General features: G+C 43.2%; 1 protein-coding gene and 1 long non-coding RNA gene across 3 annotated transcripts in view; one reads left to right on the top strand and one right to left on the bottom strand.

Moving 5' to 3' along the window:
- TAF1B (TATA-box binding protein associated factor, RNA polymerase I subunit B) overlaps positions 1-19,372 on the top strand; it is an 82,794-nt gene that overhangs the window by 44,104 nt on the left and 19,318 nt on the right. For both annotated transcript variants that reach the window (XM_066597397.1, XM_066597404.1), the window contains 4 exons: positions 7,838-7,985; positions 13,476-13,647; positions 15,354-15,397; positions 19,076-19,166. In XM_066597397.1, the coding sequence (XP_066453494.1) occupies positions 7,838-7,985; positions 13,476-13,647; positions 15,354-15,397; positions 19,076-19,166 (455 nt within the window). The remainder of the gene's footprint in view (positions 1-7,837; positions 7,986-13,475; positions 13,648-15,353; positions 15,398-19,075; positions 19,167-19,372) is intronic.
- The window catches only part of LOC136621729 (uncharacterized), a 46,748-nt gene that overhangs the window by 14,116 nt on the left and 13,260 nt on the right, over positions 1-19,372 (bottom strand). The gene's annotated exons all lie outside the window — the stretch shown is intronic.

The raw sequence follows: 19,372 nt of genomic DNA, 5'->3' as shown, positions 1-19,372 counted from the left end.
TGTGCTTCCAGTTCTGACTACAGCCTGTCATCCTGCTGCGCTCCTGCTCAGACCTTCAGGAACTGTGCCTCAGCCCAGGGCAGCGTCAGTGGCCACACTGCCGAAACTATTTGTATGAGTAAGGCCTCCTGTCCTTTGGCGGAACGCATTCTGCATGCGGGTTTCTGCAGTGGGAGACCTGCGGAAACCATTTGTGGGAGATTGTGGATATAATTTGTTTTTCCGTGCTGCTGTACGTGCGGAGAAAAAAAAATCCACAAGCCCACCTCCCCAGTCTTTTCACCACCTCCCTAATTGATTTTAACCTTCAAATCCGCAGTGCATCCGTACGGAATCCACACTGGAATAGACCATGCTGCGATTTGTTTTAGGCACCAAACGGTCTACAAATCAAATCCACATGCCTAAATTCAGTTGCGGGTGCCAATTCTTCCTTATGGGCACTTTGAATTGTGGATCTTCAGCGCAGGTGATCCATGCAGATTCCACAAATTAAATCGGCCCATTGACATTGGGCCTTACTGCTTGGGGACCCTGCAGAAAACTTTTTTTTTTTTTTTCTTCACGCATGGAGAGGTCAAGGGTGAAAATTGGAGTTCCCCAGTGGCTGCCTCCACAGATAACCCAAAGTCAAGCTGGTGTTTGGCATTCTACATCTGCCTGCCTAACAAAGGGTTTGTTTACTTTTTCTTGCAATGGTAAATGCAAAAAATCTAGCTGCCTTCTGGCACCACTAGGGGGAGCATACTGAAGACTGAGTTCTACAGGTCCCATTAATTTTGTCTTCTATAAGCTGTCCCTGCTGGAGACAGACGACAACTTTTTCTCTTGTCTTCTAGTCAGAGTTTTGGCTATTGAGTATAATATTCCCTCAGTCACCAGTTGGCATCTATCCAATGACACAGATACGCTGAGTTTCTGTGCGGTGAACGTGTACAGTACTTGGAAAGCCCACTGTCAGCATGGGCGAGGCGCTCTCTCTCTTCCATAGTAGCAGGAAGTAGGTGTTTGGAAAGCTCATTGTGCTCAGGTTTTAGTTGGGAGTAATCTCTTGTGTAACAGAAACTCTAGCTTGTCCTTACCTGTCTCAGGTATGACCTAATCGAGAACACAAAACCCAGATATATTTTGTGAGATTTCTATAAAACTTTTTTTCCCAGCATTTCAAGGACTGTTTTTTATTATTTCAGTTCCCCTCTGAATAGGGAGGGTGGGGGTCAATATATAATTGCCACAGTACAGGTTCCCGTATAGTTCTATAGGCCTTCTTTTTTTTTTTTTAAGTCTGAACTCAGCAAAGCAAACAGATAATCCTTATTAATAGTGAAGGACAAAAAAAGCTTAAGTGCTTTTATTCCTTACAGTTATAAATAAGGCAGGATGCATAATATCTACAGTCTTTAACCTTTTCAGTGAACAGATGGCTTATTTTCATATTTTGGGATAAATCAGAAGAGCTAACTACCGGGTCACACGAGATGAAGTATTCTAAAAATTGACAACCATATGATTCCTTCCATGGTAGATCTACATTATAGAAAGTAGGCTACCTAATTGTTTTGGTCTGTAAGACCTTGTATGGCCAAACCAAATCCACCCGTGGCGGTCAGTGGACATGCAATTTTGCCAGCAACTCATGAGTCCACTGGCCACCAGAGGTGCGCATAGCTTGGCCATGCATCTTCATTATATGCTCTCCACAGGTCTACCAGACTCATTACAATGTATTGAACTCTGTTGTGACAAGCTGTGCATGTTTAACACCATAAGATTTTGTTTATTTTTTTAACACCATTGTTTACGTTCACCAATGGCAAGATGAGATCTTACCGTCATTGTTTCTGGAGAAACAAAGATGGCCGAACCGATCTCTGACTACCAGATGCACACTATGCACTAGTATGCATCAGTAGTCTAAGGCACTACATGCTGATGTGACTGACCAATGCTGCTTACCTTGTCAATCAAAGCAGGTGTATATAGTGTCTTAGACAAATGCTACAGAGTAGTACACAGGACCCACTGGACCGGAGGGAGAGCAGATGTCGCAGCCCTTTCTAGCATCTCTCAAACACATTCAGTGGGGTTATAGTCTGAGTCTGGGGGCAAGGTGTTTTGAATACATTGCCATATTACTCCAACCACTCCTAGTGATCCAAGCGTGATGATCTGGAGCATTGTTCTGCTGCAAGATGGCACTGTAGTCGGGCAGGACTTTCTGAAGATATGGGTACAGATGGCAAGCTAACAGGTCCCTGTAGTGTTCACCATTCAAGGATTGTGGTATGATGACCAGTGATCCTAGGTCATGTCAAGAAAACGCTCCTCCGCCTATGACGTTGCACCCACCGGTCTCTGTTGAACCACAACGGTACAACGATAGGATGCAGGCTTGGCTATGCATATGGTTGAGTAGGAAATGGGACTCCACACTCCAGATGACCTTCTGCTATGCGTTCAAGGTCCATTGACATCCTTCTTGGGCTCATAAATTGTTGGCGATGATGTGGAGCCCTCATAGGCACCCTTGTCAGTCTTTGGTTTTTGAACCCCAGTTGTGGCAACATATGCCTCATGGTCATTGTTGAAACTTGTATAACTTTCGCACTGTGGTATTGCTGAGCCAGTTCGTCCACTATGGCACATCTTTGCCATGTTATCAGACATGACACCCTGTGCTTGCCTCTGGGATCCAACACATGTGGCCTACTGCTGTGATCTTCTGTTGGAGGTCTGTCCATGGTTCTATCAGGCTTAGTACACTCTTTATACTGTGGTTCAACAAGTGCAACTGTTTAATAAATACTGGCACCATACTACCAGGCACCAACAATTTACTTGCAGTCAGTCATTCAAGTCACCACGTTGACCCATGGCTGCCAAATGTTGCTTCTACTGCACAGGGGAGAGGTCAGCACATTTGAGAACAGATCGTTATGCGGCCCTCACAGGGTGCCCTGTTACTGATGACAAGGTGTTGCGTCCCAGCTGTGCCTAATCATTCAGTGTATATTTAATTTTTTTTCTTTAAACAGGTTTTTGTTACTTTTTTCCCCCCATTGATGACCTCAATAGATGATTGGCGGGGGTCTGCAACTCAGAATCCCCACTGGTAAGCTGATTCTCAGTGCTACTTCTTACTATGACAGGCGCAGTTCCCATTGAAATCCAATAGGAACTGTACTTGTAGTACCAAACTGGGCCTCTGCGCTATGGTCCTCACAATCTGCTTCCAGCACTGTCCGTAGTGACAGCGACACTAGAAATCAGTTGATTAGCGAGGATCCACCCACCTGACATCCTGAGGACAGGTCATCAATAGTAAAAAGTGAGAAAACCCCTCTTATTCTCTTGTTTGAAGAGCAGTGCCAGTGCATATGTGAGAAGCCCCACACCTTTGCCTCGGCACAGCATGGCCACTGATGATGGGACATAAGATCTGACCCATCCATCAACAGTCTCCATCGAATAAGGCAGTGCACAAGAGAACAGCCCAGTGCATGTGCAGTACTGTGCGCCATGTAATACAATGGAGGCTGCTGATGAAGCGGTCCGGTCATGTGCCCCGCTATCAGTAACCAGCTTTATGATGGAAACGCTATTCCGGCAGCATAGAGGAAACTGGGCAGAACTTCTCGTTGGTGCTGCTCTGCAAACAGAAGGGTATTATTGACTCATCGCATAGTTTCTAGCCCATCAGTTTAGGGAACACAGACCATAATGTCTGTAATAAAGTATATAGGATATCCTCAATAAAGTTTTTAAGAAGTGACTGAGTTCTTGTCATTTAATATAACGTAGTCTTATTATAAAGAGACGGCTCCTTTAAATTTTAATGTGATCACATAGTGTAGCAATTGCATTATTAAAAAACAGAATTCTTAGTCTAATGTTGTGCAAGTCCTTGCTGTTGCAACAAGGAGGGATGCAATAAAACCAAATTAAAACAAAAATTAAGTTCAAAAGTTCAGTGTCCCACCCGTATAGGATGAGCATAAGTTGGTGGTGAGTCTGTCCCCCACAGGGCCGTGGAGGCTACTTATTTTCATCTTCGTGCTCCTGGGTCATATCTTCAGCGGAGATCAGCAGTGGCCCTAATGGCACTAGCTTTTTCGCTATTGGGAGTTTCTGTAGCCTGTTCAACTATAGGGGCCATATGGGTGTGGATTTGTTTCGGAAGGAGGTGTAATATTTCTCGCCAATTCTGATTGGGTATCAAGTGAGCTGGAGGAGACGTATGAGCCGACGGAATCCTATAAAATACCTGAGCTCTCCCAGCAAAACAGCAATAACTCACTTTTATTGCAGTTTCAGGCAAACAAGGAGGTGTTCCATACAGTGCATGTCCATCTATCTGGATTTCAGAGTTTGGTGACTGGAGATACCGCTTTTATACCAAACCAGGGCCCTGGCAAACCATAAGCATCGTATATGGCATCTTTCCTCCTCTTCCTTAGACCCAGTAACATTTGCGTATGGGCGGCATTGAATCGCGCCGTTGTGAAGCGACAGAGCAAGAAATCTAAACCAAAAAAAAACCCCCATGCTATCCACTCTTTTGTGGTGTCCATTCTGGGTCCCTACAGTGGCAAGTTGCACCTAACTTCGCCAGAATAGACTCCCATGCAAATCGTATGACTACAACTCTACTGCCAAAAGTCTGCGTTCTTTCCTTTTAAAGGTTGTAACGAGTGCAGCAAATTTTGACTCTCCTCCCCCCGAGCTTGCAGAAAAATCGCACTGTAAAATAGATGTGTAACAGCAAATTGCAGACAAATTGTACACTCCCCCCCCCCCCCCCCCTTCTTTTTTGGTCGCGTTGTCTAGCCCTTGCCTACTTTTTCTATTTGGTTTCCTCAGGCAGCGCCTCCAAAGTTACATTCAGATGCAAAAAGGTTACAACCTGCACTTGTGTGACAATTGAAGGCCAAGACCATTCTGAAACCATTGCAGAACCTTTCCATTCACTTCTATTGAGGCATGGCTCAAGCGAAATATTTTTTCTTCAATTGATTTTTACAAGCATTCTGTCAACTCAGATTTGAATCGATAACCAGCCTAATAAAAGTTGTCCACTGAGTGCACTTTTTGGGTCTGGCGGCACTGAGGCAAACTATTTCCTCCACCCCGCTGTTGACCTGTGCTTACATTGCATTAGTTATATTGTTCTCAGAAGACTCGTTAGTCATAACTCTCCTCTGATACTGGCAGACTGTCTCTCTAGTAAATGCGCTGCTTGATTACAATGCACTGCTTTTTGTTATTAGCCGTACCCATCATTGAAAAGCTAAGGATTATACGGCGTGGGTGTAGATTATAAATATAGGCACTAGGTGTAACTAGTTCTCTGAGCTCCTTACTTGACAGGTACACTTATTTGTGATTAAAGAGCACCTGTTATGTCCTCGTGTCAAGAGCTGGCTGTATAGATTTGCAGCCGTGGCCCCACTGATTCCTGTGAGATTTCTCATTTCCCTCTACACTTTCCCATTCTCTCATACAGATTCTGCTTTGTTTCAGTTTTAATGTGTCAAGTGGGTGGACCCCAATACTCCCAATCAATTCTGACATTTCCTATGTAGAGAGCAGTGGGGACCCGCCCACTTGGCTCATTCACAGCTCTGGAGACTGCAACCAAGAAGAGCTTTTACAGGAGGATGATAAAAGGAAAAGAGACATTGTTGAAGTCGACAGGACCACAGCAGCAAAGTTATGTAGCTGGCCCTGATGACACGAGGGCATGATATGTCCTTTTCGTAATTGATGTCACAAAGTCGTTTTTTGTTTGTGTTTTGTTTTTCTGCATGTTTTGTGCCTTTTGATGCTGGCATTTTTTGCCACCAAAAATCCAGTGTCCAGATGTTAGTCGTAGGTCATTCAGGAATTGTGTAATCCACTACCAAATCTGATTGTTCTCCTTGAGAGAAACCAAGTAATCTTGTAGATATGTACCTTTTAATGGCCAACAAAAATACATGATGTTACAGCAAGCTTTTGGATCCTCTATTGATCCTTCCTCAGGCTAAAAGGGAACTGGTTTGGATGGGGCACATATGTAATATACGAATGCAAAGAGGACACCCATCTTGATTGAAATACAAATGTTCACACACAGAAATTTTGAGACTGTTTTGCACTCCAAACTTAAAACAGACAAACTGCGCTGAGACATAAATACTTAATCAGTCCATTGAGCTCAGAAATGTGAGTTTTATGATGTGTCTTATCTCTCCTTCAACCTACACGTGGAAGTAGGTGCAGCACCACCTATTGAATAGCAACATTATTACAAGTCAAGTTCTGAATTTTTATAAAGTTTTAAAAAAAAAGTTGGCAAGAGGACATCCCTCTTGACCTGCTTCAGACCTTCATATTTTCCACTTGTGCAAGAATCCTGGGCTGAGGTTCATTCTGTTCTTAAGAGTATCAAACAAGGCCATAAATTTATACTCCCTAATTCTCCTGTAATGCTGCGACTTGAAATTGCCCTTCAGGAATTTAGGATCTGGTTTATGCCAGAATTCTGGCATCAAAATCTAGCTAGGTTTGTCACACAAAATGGGACATTTTGATGTTTTACACCTTATCCATTAATTTCTTAGAAAAAAAATCTGGGCATGGCTGTTTGGTGGCAGGTGTGGTCTACCACAGTTCAGAAAACTTACTATTCCTGTGCGCTATATAAATTATTATTTAACTCCAATGCACCTTGTATCAAGACTGGCATGGGAAACGCCAGTCTTCATCTATTTATCCCCGTATGCATGAGGGATGCCTATATGTATTCTCTTAAAATAAAGATCTGATGGCTCGGAGCCTGTCTGCACTTGGCGGTGATTGTTCGAACAGTGAACTCTGACCTGTCGCTCTTCAACTATTGCAAAACTACAACTCCCAGCATCTTCTTAACATGGACATGGTACAAATCGATTTCTTCTACTATGTAAGGGATTGTGTTAATGATTCTCCAGGTTTATAATTGTTGGGTGATCTGTGTACAGATGAAGAATTTGCTAGATCTTCATCAAACCGAATAATCACTTAGGGTGTTCACATGCAGCAGAAATGCTGTGGATCTGCACTATTTCCACATCAAAAACTGTTAGGTAGTTATTTGGATCCATAATGAGGTTTAATATTTGCGTTTGGTCTTCCCACTGACCCCAACGACAAATGTAAGAGGAAATGAGGGTTGGACATGTTGGGAAGTATGACAAATGTATAGCACAGTTAACACGCTGGCCTGTTTCCCCCTCAACACTAATTCAGAGATCATAAAACTTTCACATCTGGTTAAGTATTTTATTTCTCAACTCATCCTGTTGTGGTATTCTTTTAAGTGCAAATTAATCACAACTATGTCTGTGCCTTGTCATAAGTATGTGTATGTAATAATATAAGCCTCTTCGGATCTATTTCATTATGCCTGAGGAAGAACCCTGAAAAGCTTGAAAGCTCGCCATAACATCATGTATTTTTGTTAGCCATTAAAAGCTATCATATCTACAGGATTACTTGTTTTCTCTTACTAAGAACAATCACACTTTGCTCTACTGGCTAACACCGTACCAAACTTTTTTCATGTTGGATTTCAACACATCCAGTCCTCCTGCTGGGAGTTGAGCTATTTTTTTTTTTTTTTGGGGGGGGGGGGGGGGGGGGCGGTGCCTAAAGTAGACGTGACAGAATCAAAGGTGCCTGTTTATGGTGAGGTGTGGGGAGAAAGCTGTCGGCCGAACAAGTATTTGACTGACTGCTGTCTTATAGGTTTGGCCAGCTTTAGCATCAGATTCTGCATTGGCTAAGTAAAATAAAGAATGTTTGATTTTCGTTCCAGAATTTTCCCTTGTACGACCGTATTCTGGATATGACACGTGACCTTGGATGCTTCTTAAGGTTACCTCTATTTCCCCCAATAACAGAAACCACCTATTGCCATCCTTATGTCCTCTGCATGAAGTATCTGATGGAAGTGAATCTACCAGGTATGTGTATTTTTTGCTTGTTTTTTTTATTCTTTTTTCTTTTGCTTGTTTTTTTTGTTTTTCTACTTAAAACCACAATCTCTCTGCATATCTCTAGGTGCAATAGATATTCAGGAGCTAGAGCAGAGGTCTCCAAACTTTTGTATTTTGAGTCACACCCAACTTTGAGTGATGGTCATTAGTCATATTAAATTCAAAAATACATCGCTCTGCAAAAGTATTCACCTCTTTAGTGCTTTTCCTGATTTAGGAAGGAAGGGGGTTGTAGCATTTTATTAACACAACATGCATACCATTTTGAAAGTGCGAATTATAGAAATTAAAAAAATGTCTCTTTTTTTGACACAGTAAAAAAAAAAAAAAAATTATATATATATGTACATTTAGCTTGAAGATCCATATAATCTGTAGAGCCACTAATTTGGTGCATTCACAGATGCAAGTGTCTTGAAGTAGGTGTCTATTAGCTTAGTGGCTCTAGACACTTGGACCATTTTTAAATCCTTTTTCTAGCCACTCCAAAATAGCGGTGTTCACATCACCGTTGTGGGTTCTGCTTTCCTGCTCTGTTACGGAACTGAACGGACCCCATTATCTATAACGGGGTCTTTTCGGTATCTGTCTGGCTATCCAGATTTTTCACACAGTGCAGCATGCTGGGCTATTTTTCATATGGGATTTTATGCTGAAGGTTTAAAAAGGAGCCTCTGAAGCTGATATGAACTTGGTGTTAGCAGTATGTTTACAATCATTCTCCTACTGGAAGGTGAACATCCGTCCCAGCGTCATAGTTCTGGCAGATTCAAGCAGGTTTTCCTCAAGAATTTGCCCTGAGTTTACTGCGATTAAGATTTCTTTCAATCTGGACCAGTTTTCCAGTTCTTCACGATGAAACCATTCCCCCCGCCCTCCATGATGATGCTGCCACCACGACTACCATGCTTCTCTGTGGGAATGGTGTTCTTGAGGTGATGGGAAATGTTGGGTTTGCACCACTCATAGCAGATTTATGAAAACTGTCTAAATAAGAAACTGTCTTTTGTTGATCATAGCAACCAATCACAGAGCAGCTTTCATTTTTCAAGATTACAATGAGGAATGAAAGCCCGAGCTGTGATTGGTTGCAGTAGGCAATAAAGAAAGTTTGTTTTACAGTGTTTCATAAAGCTACATTGTTTTCAATCATGGCCAAAAAGCTCAATTTTAGTCTCATCTGACCAGGAAACAATCTTCCCAGTTTCGGAGAATCTACCACATGTAGTTTGGTAAACTCCAAACATGCTTTCAATGGCTTTCTTCTGGCCGCTCTTCCATGAAGCCAAATTCTGGTGTGTATGGCTTATAATGGTCCTATAGATAGATAAATCCATCTCCACTATAGATCGTTGGAGCTCCTTCAGCGTTATCATTCGTGCCAGAAAACTCCTTTTAATTGGAGACTCAACAACTACACCAAGATCTTGATTACCCATTCTCAGTATAGGTCATCAGCATCAGATTGGTGGCGTCCACCACTTGGAACCCCTGCCGATCAGTTGAGTGACGTGGACGAGGCATTTAGTTCAGCGTCACTGTCACTTTAATGCATACCAGCCATAGTGTTGCACATTTTGTAGTGGTGGTGCCTGGTATTGCAGCTCAGTCCCATTCTCTTGTAAATCAGCTGAACGGCAGGGGTCCCAAGTGGTGGACCACTACCGATCTGATATTGATGACCTATTCTAAGGATAGGCCATCAGTATTAGAGTCCCAGAAAACCCCTTTAATGCCATCTTTGCCCGGTCTGTGAGTTTTGATATGTAGCTTCCTCTTGTCAGGTTTGTAATTGTGCCATATTCCCTCCATTAACTTATAATAGATGTAATGGTGCTTAATGGGATGTTCAAAATTCGCTATATAAATTTATTATTTTTTTATTTTTTTTTAGAACTCAACACTGATCTATACTTCCAGAACTTTCCTGGAAATTTAGTAAGCCCAGCATTTCCGACACCAGGCGTAGTATAACTTCCTACGGTGCGCTGAATACATGAAGAGGCGAACAGCTGTTCGTGCATTAAGCGCAGCTCCTTCACAGAAATGTATTTCTTGCCCTGATCAGGCGTACATTTTTGTCAGATATTACAGATAGTCCCCGACCTGCGAACATTCGAGTTACGAATTTCGCTAGATACGAACTATCTGTTCTGCACAGTATGATGTAATGCTATGACATTACATCATACTGTGCAGGGACCGGACAAGCTTCCATCAAGCCTGATAGAAGCCTGTCCGGTCAGATCGCGGGACACTGTGCGGTTGCTAGGCAGCCGGGGGCCTTCTGAAATTCTGCCGCTTGATGGGCACTCTGCATAGGCAGCCCTGGGGCCTTTCAAGGGGTCCTCGGCTGCCTAGCAACCGCACAGTGTCCCGTGATCTCATCGTGGGACGCTGTACGGGCCCCCTGAACGTCGGGTGCAGGCTGTTTCTTACAGCGGGCACCCGGCGGCAGCAGTTCCGAAGAGCCACGCCGGATAGTTGACAGATCCTCAGTAAAGGGGGTATCTCACGAGATTATCCACACAATAGAGGATAACTAATTAGTAAGAGCTCAACTACTGGGTCCTCAACCAATCAAGAGAATAGAGATTTTGAAGGCAATGAATGGAGCAGAGGTCACACATGCACACCACCGCTCCATTTGTTTTTCTTGGACTGCCGGTGACAGCCAAGTTCAGAGCAACCATTACTATGGGGGTTGCAAATCGGAACACCTCCATTATGGGACCTTGCACAACTTCCCCTCATCATAAAGGGTTTAGTTGTTAATAACTTTGCAAAGCTTTAATCGCTCCAGTTTAATTAACTGTCTTTCCTCGAAGATATCCGCGGGGAATTTCCGGCCTGCGAGCCCTTCAGGGAGGTTGGTTCTTCCCTCGGGCAGGCAGTTGTTTGCAGTATTTCTTGTTTTTAGCGGCATGTATTTGCTACCAGTGACCGTGGATATTGCAGAGTGTGTCGCTGTCTAGTAAATCTGAATTCGAGTATCTTGTTAGACTGGAAATGTAGGAGCGGATGAGATTTTTCTGACTATGCAGGAGGCGGTAACTGATAGCCTACATGTTCTGCTTGTTGACATACATGGGTCAGCTTGTGCCTCTATGTTCCTTGAATGACAAACAGGTTGTTCAGCTTCTGACATGCCGTTAATTATCACTTTAGATCATTATTATCCCTACGTGGCTGACGTTCAAATGGGGTTTCTATGGGTGTCTGACATAGGTGTGTTTGAAGTGTTGGCAACATGACCACTTCCTTGGAGAGCATATTAGCTTTGATACAAGCGATCTTTAAAAGATTACTGGTATTACACAGTAATTAGAAGAGTTGATCAACATAGGCTGTCTTTCAGGTTTCTTTCAATATGGCCGATCGTCTCTCTATGGTATCCGAACATAGTCTATCATATATGTCGGCCTTACACAAAATATAGGCGATAACTTCTGTCCCCTCCAGAAATGTCCTCTCTGACATTGACTTATCTCTTGGGGAGTATATCTGGGATGTTGGATTCCAACGTGCCAAGCCCCCTCTGTAGACAATCTGGTACCGTTTGGCCCACATACATACTAGCCTTTATGCTAAATTCAACAGAAATGTATGTAATCCTTTGCAAAGATTTTCTTTGTATTATCCCAATAAATCGAATATAGCAATATTGCTATAGACGTTCTCTAAAACTTTCCTACTGTATTGTGTTTACAGCTCTTATGCAGACTATGTGTCTCTATGGTAACAGACAACAAACTGTGTAGTCAGGTCCTGCAGTCATCACCTTTTTATATATTCTCTCATCTCTCTGGCCTCGACTTCTGGCTAACCTACCAAATGTACGTTAGCACAAAGAAAAGGACCGTTGCAAGAAAGTATGAGATAGCAGGATTACATTACATGGAACTTGTTTGCTGTCTGTTACCAAGGAAATGCATTGTCTACATAGGAGGTATAGAAACAAATCATTAAAGGGGTTTTCCCTTCTCGGTGTTTCATTGCTAAGTTGAGAAATTTGGGCCTGTTTGCCGACCACCTTGCCAGGTCTTACAAGACAGCAGTCTTATGCAGTTTCCATAACTTCCATTGAAGTAAATGGGAGTTAATGAAAGAGTATGGTACATTGCGTGTTACGGAAAAAGTGTAGTATGCGGTTTCCTTAAAGGGGATTTGTCATAAAAAAAATTAAAAAAAATACTTGCCTATTCCTTCCCAGGCCATCTTTTTGCTGCATCTTCTCCTCGCTGATCTCCAGTTCCCCGGGTCACCTCACTGCAAGCCGGACGGATCCTCTTGTTATGATACGTCCATTCTCTGCATTTTTCTTCTGCAGGTCAGAGGAGGTGACTTAACGCTAGTGACGTAACGTTCACTGTCTAGAAAGAAATGCCGATCTATTGCCGAGACTGCGCATGTACTCTGTCTCGTGGTGAGAGTTCATATACTAATGCAGAGAGACAGCGTGCATGTGCAGTCTCTGCAATAGCTCAGCACTCTTTGCTAGGCAGTCAGCGCTACATCACTAGTGACATAGCGTACATTGCTCTGCAGGAAAGAGACTGCATAGAATGGACGCTTCGTCACCGGAAGACGAAGAATCGTCCGGCTTGCGGTGAGGTGACCTAGGGGACTGCAGGAGACGGGAGTTGATGCTGTAAGCAGACTGACTGGGAAGGAATGGGTAAGTATAGAATTTTTGTTTTCTAATGACAGAACCCCTTTAACACCCATTCACTTGTTGTGGCCACCATAATGGAAACCAAATGGACCCCATTATAATAATAGGGTCTGTTAAGTGTTGTTCGATTCAATTATAAGGCGGATCCATTCGGCCAGGAGATTCTGTTTTCCTGTAGTAAAGCAACAATTAAAGCGACCCTCCAGTTTTGGGGCAAAATTCTGCCTCAGGCCTGGAGGGTGGAGGAGTATCTTACCTGTACTTCATCTTCTCTTCCTGGCCTCTCCCTTCTTCTGATTCAGTGCTTCATTTTTGGCCAGCCATGATGGCTGCTGCCATTTTCTAACGATCTAGTAGACACTGTGAACTGCTCTGATTGGCCAGCACTGATCATGTGAACCGTGATGGCGAATCGCAGAACAGCTGCAGTCTATTGGTTATCCTAACAATACACTCTGGCAGTGTAAAGATGGTGGTAACTGTCTTGGCCGCCTGAAAAACGAAATCTAAACTGATGGAACAAAGGGCCAAGAAGATAAGATAAAGTACAGGTAAGGTGCCCCTCCGCTCTCCATTTCCAGGACAGATTTTTGTCCCAAAACCAGAAGGACACTTGAAGAACCTGAATATAAATGAAAAAAAAAAATATTTATTATATTATATTATATTTTTTTCTTCCTTATTGCTCCCGCCGTGATGCTGGTTTTACTTTCTTCAATGTTAGTTTTTTGGATTCTTTTTTTCGCTTTACGTTGGTATTTGTTTTATTTTCCTTTAACCAGATGAACTGCATTACTGGACTTGCTCTGTGGCAAAACAGGCCAGACTGGATGAGGTTGCAGTTTTGACATTTAAGCCTGCTGATAAAAACCTTGTCCGATATGACATACAAGCTGTGGCCATAATAGTAGTTGCTCTGAAGTTGGTATTTGCCCTCAATGATGACTTCGAATGGTAAGCCACAAACACGTCTCTCAGAAATAGTCCATGTTATATCTCAACTTAAAGGGGATGTCTGGCTCAGAAAACCAAAAACTATTAGTGCATCTTAAATTAACAGAGGGGGGAAGGAACCACCATCAATAAGCCGGAGTAGAGCAGAAATCTGCTTTTCAATGGGCAAATCCGTATGCAGGATTCCTTACAGAATCTGCGTCAAGAAGTGACGTCACTTTTTTTTTTTCTTCTCCTGAATGTGGATTTCTGCATAAGGGAAAAAATCTGAGCCATATAGATTAAGGCGCAGATTCCCATGGGAAGTAATGGGGTGCAAATTTAATGTGGAGTCCTAGCAGATTTCACATCAAATCCGCAACACGTTTTCTGCCTTATAAACATGCCCATAGAGTTCTGGCCCTTCTACCACTCACAATGCACGTAAAATTTTCAGACCCAGGCTTCAAAAGGTTTTTTATTAAAGGTTTTAAATCCATACAATGGTCATAAATACAGAAACAATAAAAGATTATGCAAACTATCTTGTCTCCTTTCTGTAGAACCTTTGAATCGGTTTTCAGTGTATATACGAGGACCGGTATTGGCATACCTCACCACCCCATGGATCCCATCCCAAAGAACCACAAACCCCAAATTTATGAGGATGCACTAAGTGTGACATACTTCCATCTCGGTAGCTGCATGCAGCCCAAACGTAGAATCAACTGTGAAACTGGAAGAAAGGGTTTGAAACTTTTAAGGGTGGTTTCACATCTGCACTGGGGATTCCATTCAGGGAGCTGGAAGTTGGAATCCCGGTAGCCGAACAGTTCCGTCGGAAGCCAACAGCGCCAGGCAGAACCCGTTGACTATAAAAGCCCTGCTGGCTTGCTTTTGGATAGAAGAAAAAGCGCTGTGCGGCTTCTTTCCGTATTTTCAACCACATCTGTGACAGAATCTCCAGCTGGAGGTTCCATCGCAGATGTGAAACCACCCTAAGATGTTTGAAGCTGATGGGTTAAAAATCAGCCTGAGCTCACACCCTTCTCCTTGGAGTCACAGATCGAGGCAGGCGGTCACATATCTTGGCCAGTGTGATGACATGGTAACATGCCCGGCTATGGGCCTTGGGCTTTCTGATGTCACTGGGCATGTGATACAAGGATGGCTCAAGTTTTCAGGAATCAGTGTTACTCATTATGGCTGCTCACCTGTCACACCATATCCTTGTACATGAGTGAAACATGGAAAAACTAACAATTACATGTGTCCCTCAATGTCACCTGCTAGAGGTTTCAGCTGTGAGAGCGGTCCAGTTGCCTGGGCAAAAGTATGACAAACAAAGGTTTTCACAGTTCTAAATTTGTCTAGTCAACTGGACCCCGTTCTCCAGGCTGCGCCTCTGACCATCATACACTTTATGGTAGTAGATCTTTTCCACTACTGATCTGATCACAATCTGCCAGTGAATCCGCCACAATATCTGCATGTGTTGTCTAAGCGCTGCGGAATAAGTTGGCGCTATACAAATAAAGATGATTATTATTATTATTATCAATGCTACTAAAGAATATGCTGCAAATTTGTAGTGGATTTCAACAAAATGTTAAGATCTGCAGCCATGACTGATTATTTTATTTTTTAACTACACGAATGTGATTTTGGTGCGGGGTCTGCACAGAAGTTCTGCAGTGCTGTAACACCATTTTCCCGCTTTTTCCTAGGCAATTAGCAAAGCGTGCTCAAAGAGCAAATCGAACAGAAACCGGTAAGTATCTTTTGTGATGATCAGAGGAAAAGAAAGCACCAAGAATGTATATTCTGCTTGCATTTAGCATGATTTCCAGTAGATGATCCTCCGGTTGGTGTTCGGTATTTAGTGCTGACCACAGCTAAATTCTAAATGGTTTAACTTTTAGCACAGCCACTGGAACATAGCTGTCTGAGTAGTATATGCCAGTTCGTTCCAGTCACAGGAATTCAATACCTCGGGTTACTACAGCAAGGAGTTGGGTGCAGCATAGTGAACCGAAGACTATGCAATACCTGGTTTTGCTGAGTGTGCCTAAGCAGAAGCCTCTAGTTCTAATGGCTGCCCCTTTTGGCTAAAGTTCAAAGCAGAAGACCACCCATAAGGACCACCATGGGCCCCGTAGGGTGCATTTTACTCATAAAGGATTTGGTATGGAATTTCTCCAGCAGATGATCTGCACCAGAATTCACGTCAAAATCCGCCATGTGTGAACGCACCCTTAAGCTGTCCAGAAAGGTGGTTTTTCTCTATGGTAAGCAAAAAAGAGCTGTCCAGCAGTCTCTAATCCCTGTCTCACCCTACAGACTCAAATGGGCGTATTTGTCCACCAAATGAGCGTTCAGCTGCCCATTCATGAATATTCAGACCATACAGCCCAGTGTTCTGCAACCCCTGCACTTGTTAGCTGTTGTGAAACCACAACTTTCTCCATGCTGAGACTTGTCGTTTCACAATACCTAGAGAGTAACCGTTTGCACGTCACTTATATAGATTGCATTTAGCCCTTGGAGTATCTGAGTTACCACCAGGCTTGTAGATGGGATTACGTGAGTCCTATATGGGTGCATTGCATTGCAAGCCATTATTTCCTGATTACATTCATCAGATTTCTATGGGTAAGACAATATTTACCTGGTCTCAATGAGTTTTGCTTTCTCAACGTGAGGTGTGTCTATCCCATGTAGAGAATGCATGGCATACAGGTGGCCCTAGATGGAAGCGGGCTGATGGTTCAACAACCACTGAACAAATGATTGTCCGGTGAATGTTTGTTCTGTAAATGCAGATATATTACATAAATCTTGTTTTCTTGAAGGATACGTGTTACGAATGATCCGGCAACATAAAACAATGTTCACATTACATGGGGCATTGACAATATAAACCTTCGCTCTTTAGGTATGACAAACCCAAATACAATAGTGGAGGTAAAGAATGTCACCTGGTACAACCCAAGTCATGACCATAAAACATTAATGAGTCAATAACAGTAAGAGCCTGCAGTTTACAAAGTTGCCACTTGAGACAGAGCTGTGGAGAGTGCCGAGCCCGAATATTGAGTGAGTAGTGAGAGTCATCACTGCCCCCAAACTTTGGTAAACTTTTGGAGACCTCACCTTTTTTTTTTTCTTATACAATGTTCTGGAAGGGAACTGCGAGTGGTTTCCAGTAAGAAATGAAAAGGGTTCAATTTCCTGCATCTAACAGAGCACTATACCCGTTCTATCTGAAAATAGAATCTCTTGGAGAAATCGTATTGTGGTTTCTCCAGGGTTCCTCATCCAGTAGGCCAAACCGGTATAGTCAATGGGAAATTCCAAAACTTTCAACAGAACCTCCATAACCTCAGACCCAAAAGTTTCACAATGGGGCAATCCCAGATAAGATGCCAGAAAACAGCATGGGCCTCCTGACATCTAGGACAGCAGTCATGAGGCAGTCTACCCTTTCTATGTTGTTTTGAAGGGGTCAAATAACTTTAATGAAGGATATACCATTGTATCGATTTTATTATTAGTGGAAATTATAGGGTAACTTAAGAGCATCACCCCACAGCTCGTCAGATAATGGTGGAATAGGTCTCCGCCATTTCGCTTTAACAGATAGTGGTATCGGAGAACTCCAGGCACGAAGTAGAAAAGTGTATAAAACCGAAATTAAACCAGAAGGACCATATGTTTCGAAAATTCAGATTAGAGGATACTGGGAATCTACCTTTTTTTGATGTGGGAACTGCCCATCTACTGCATATCGTAATTGGCGATATCTGTAAAAAGCTGTCCAAGACACCTCGTATCTTGCTTGTACATGGTCAAAGGAAATAAGCACCTCTACCTCAAACAAGTGCAACGATGTAGACACACCATACCATTTCCAGATTTTAAAACTTGGCAATTGATAAAGGTGAGCAAATTTAGGATTGTCCCATATCTGGAGGTCCCTGACAACATCGTAGACCACCAACCTTCTTTAGGCTTGCCAAATTTGAGCTCCTCCTCTAGCACCCAGGATTTGGGGTATGTGGTCAGCCCTGCTAAATAATAGAGAAAAAGATCCGGTAGGGCATAGCCTCCCTGATCTCGAGGCCGATGCAATTGGTCAATGCTTAGTTTAGGCCTGGAACTGCCCCATATGTTACCATTTAGAAATGTAATTGTTTAAAGAAGGAATTTGGTGCAAGTACGGGAAAATGCTCAAGCATATAGAGGCATTTAGGAAGAATAACCAGTTTGATTAAATGGATCCGACCCTCTACGGACATCAGTAAGAAACCCCAAATTTTACCTTTATCTTTCAATATTGTCTGTATTGGCATAATATGGTGTTTAAAGCACTCCTCTGGAATTTATAATAATAACCCCAAGATATTTGAATATAGACTCTACACAAAGGGCTCATGTCCACGGGGAAAATAGGATTTAGGATCCGTAGCGGATTTCCCGCGCGCGGATCCGCACCCCATAGGGATGCATTGACCACCCGCGGGTACATAAATACCCGCGGATCGTCAATAAAAGTGATTTTAAAAAAAATGGAGCATGAAAAAATCTGGACCATGCTCCATTTTCATGCGGGTCTCCCGCGGGGACGGCTCCCGCGGGCTTCTATTGAAGCCTATGGAAGCCGTCCGGATCCGCGGGAGACCTAAAATAGGAATTTAAAGCATTTACTCACCCGCAGCGGACCGCGAAGCTCTTCTCTTCCTCACGGCCGCATCTCCCTTGCTTCGGCTCGGCGGATGTGCCCGGCGCATGCGCGCGGCACGTCGACGACATGCCGGCGACGTGCCGCCGGCGTCAGGAATTCATCCGCCGGCCGAAAATGAAGATCCGGCCGTGAGGAACAGCTGATCTTCGTCGCCCGCGCCGGATAGGTAAATGCCTTTAAATTGCTATTTTCGGCGCTCATGTCCGCGGGGCAGGAGGGACCCGCTGCAGATTCTACATGGAGAATCTGCAGCGGATCTGATTTTCCCCGTGGACATGAGGCCTTAAGTCGACGAGGATCAAGGTTCTCTTGCGAAGTGAACCCAAAGCATTAGCACTGACTTTGTCAGTTTAACCAGTTTGAAAAGTTTTCCAGACTAACTCAGTGGCAGCCATACATATATTTAAGTCCATTTTGGCTGTCACGTTCATTCAAGTTGGCCATGCATGTTAAATGTCACAGCCAATCGATGGAAGATCCTTTCTGGAAATCTTCCTTCAAAGAGAGATCGTTTGCGAAGGAAAGATCTTTCAGATGTGCCCGACTTCTATCCAAATAGTCACTGTCTGTTATTGGTCGGTTGAAGCAATTGTTCACTATTAACCTCCACCTGATGTACAATCTTTTTGGTTGAAAGCAATCCTTTTCATCAGCTTTTAGTCTTTGTGCAGGGATCTTGAGTATGTTTTTATTTTATAATTTTAGATGTCCCAATGTTTGATTTCGAAAAGTGGTACATGACCATAAGGCCGTGTCTGGATGAAGCTTGCAGGAGATTGGAGGATGAAAAGGCCAAGTATATACTGTTTTTTTTTTCTGGTTTGTTGAAGACTGAATGTTTGTTTTTGAAGTGTGTGTGTGAGGAACTGGAGAACAAGAAGGAAACTCGTACAAACTCGACGAGAACATAAAAACTCCATGCTGATGTTGTCCTTTTAGATTTCAACCCCCCCAGTGCTGCAAGGCAACAGTACTAACGACTGAGCCAGATATGAATGGAAA

This window comes from Eleutherodactylus coqui, chromosome 1, assembly GCF_035609145.1.
Source record: "Eleutherodactylus coqui strain aEleCoq1 chromosome 1, aEleCoq1.hap1, whole genome shotgun sequence".
Lineage (NCBI taxonomy): Eukaryota > Metazoa > Chordata > Amphibia > Anura > Eleutherodactylidae > Eleutherodactylus > Eleutherodactylus coqui.
The sequence above is the reverse complement of the archived record's forward strand: the minus strand, read 5'-3'. Positions and strand labels throughout refer to the sequence as shown.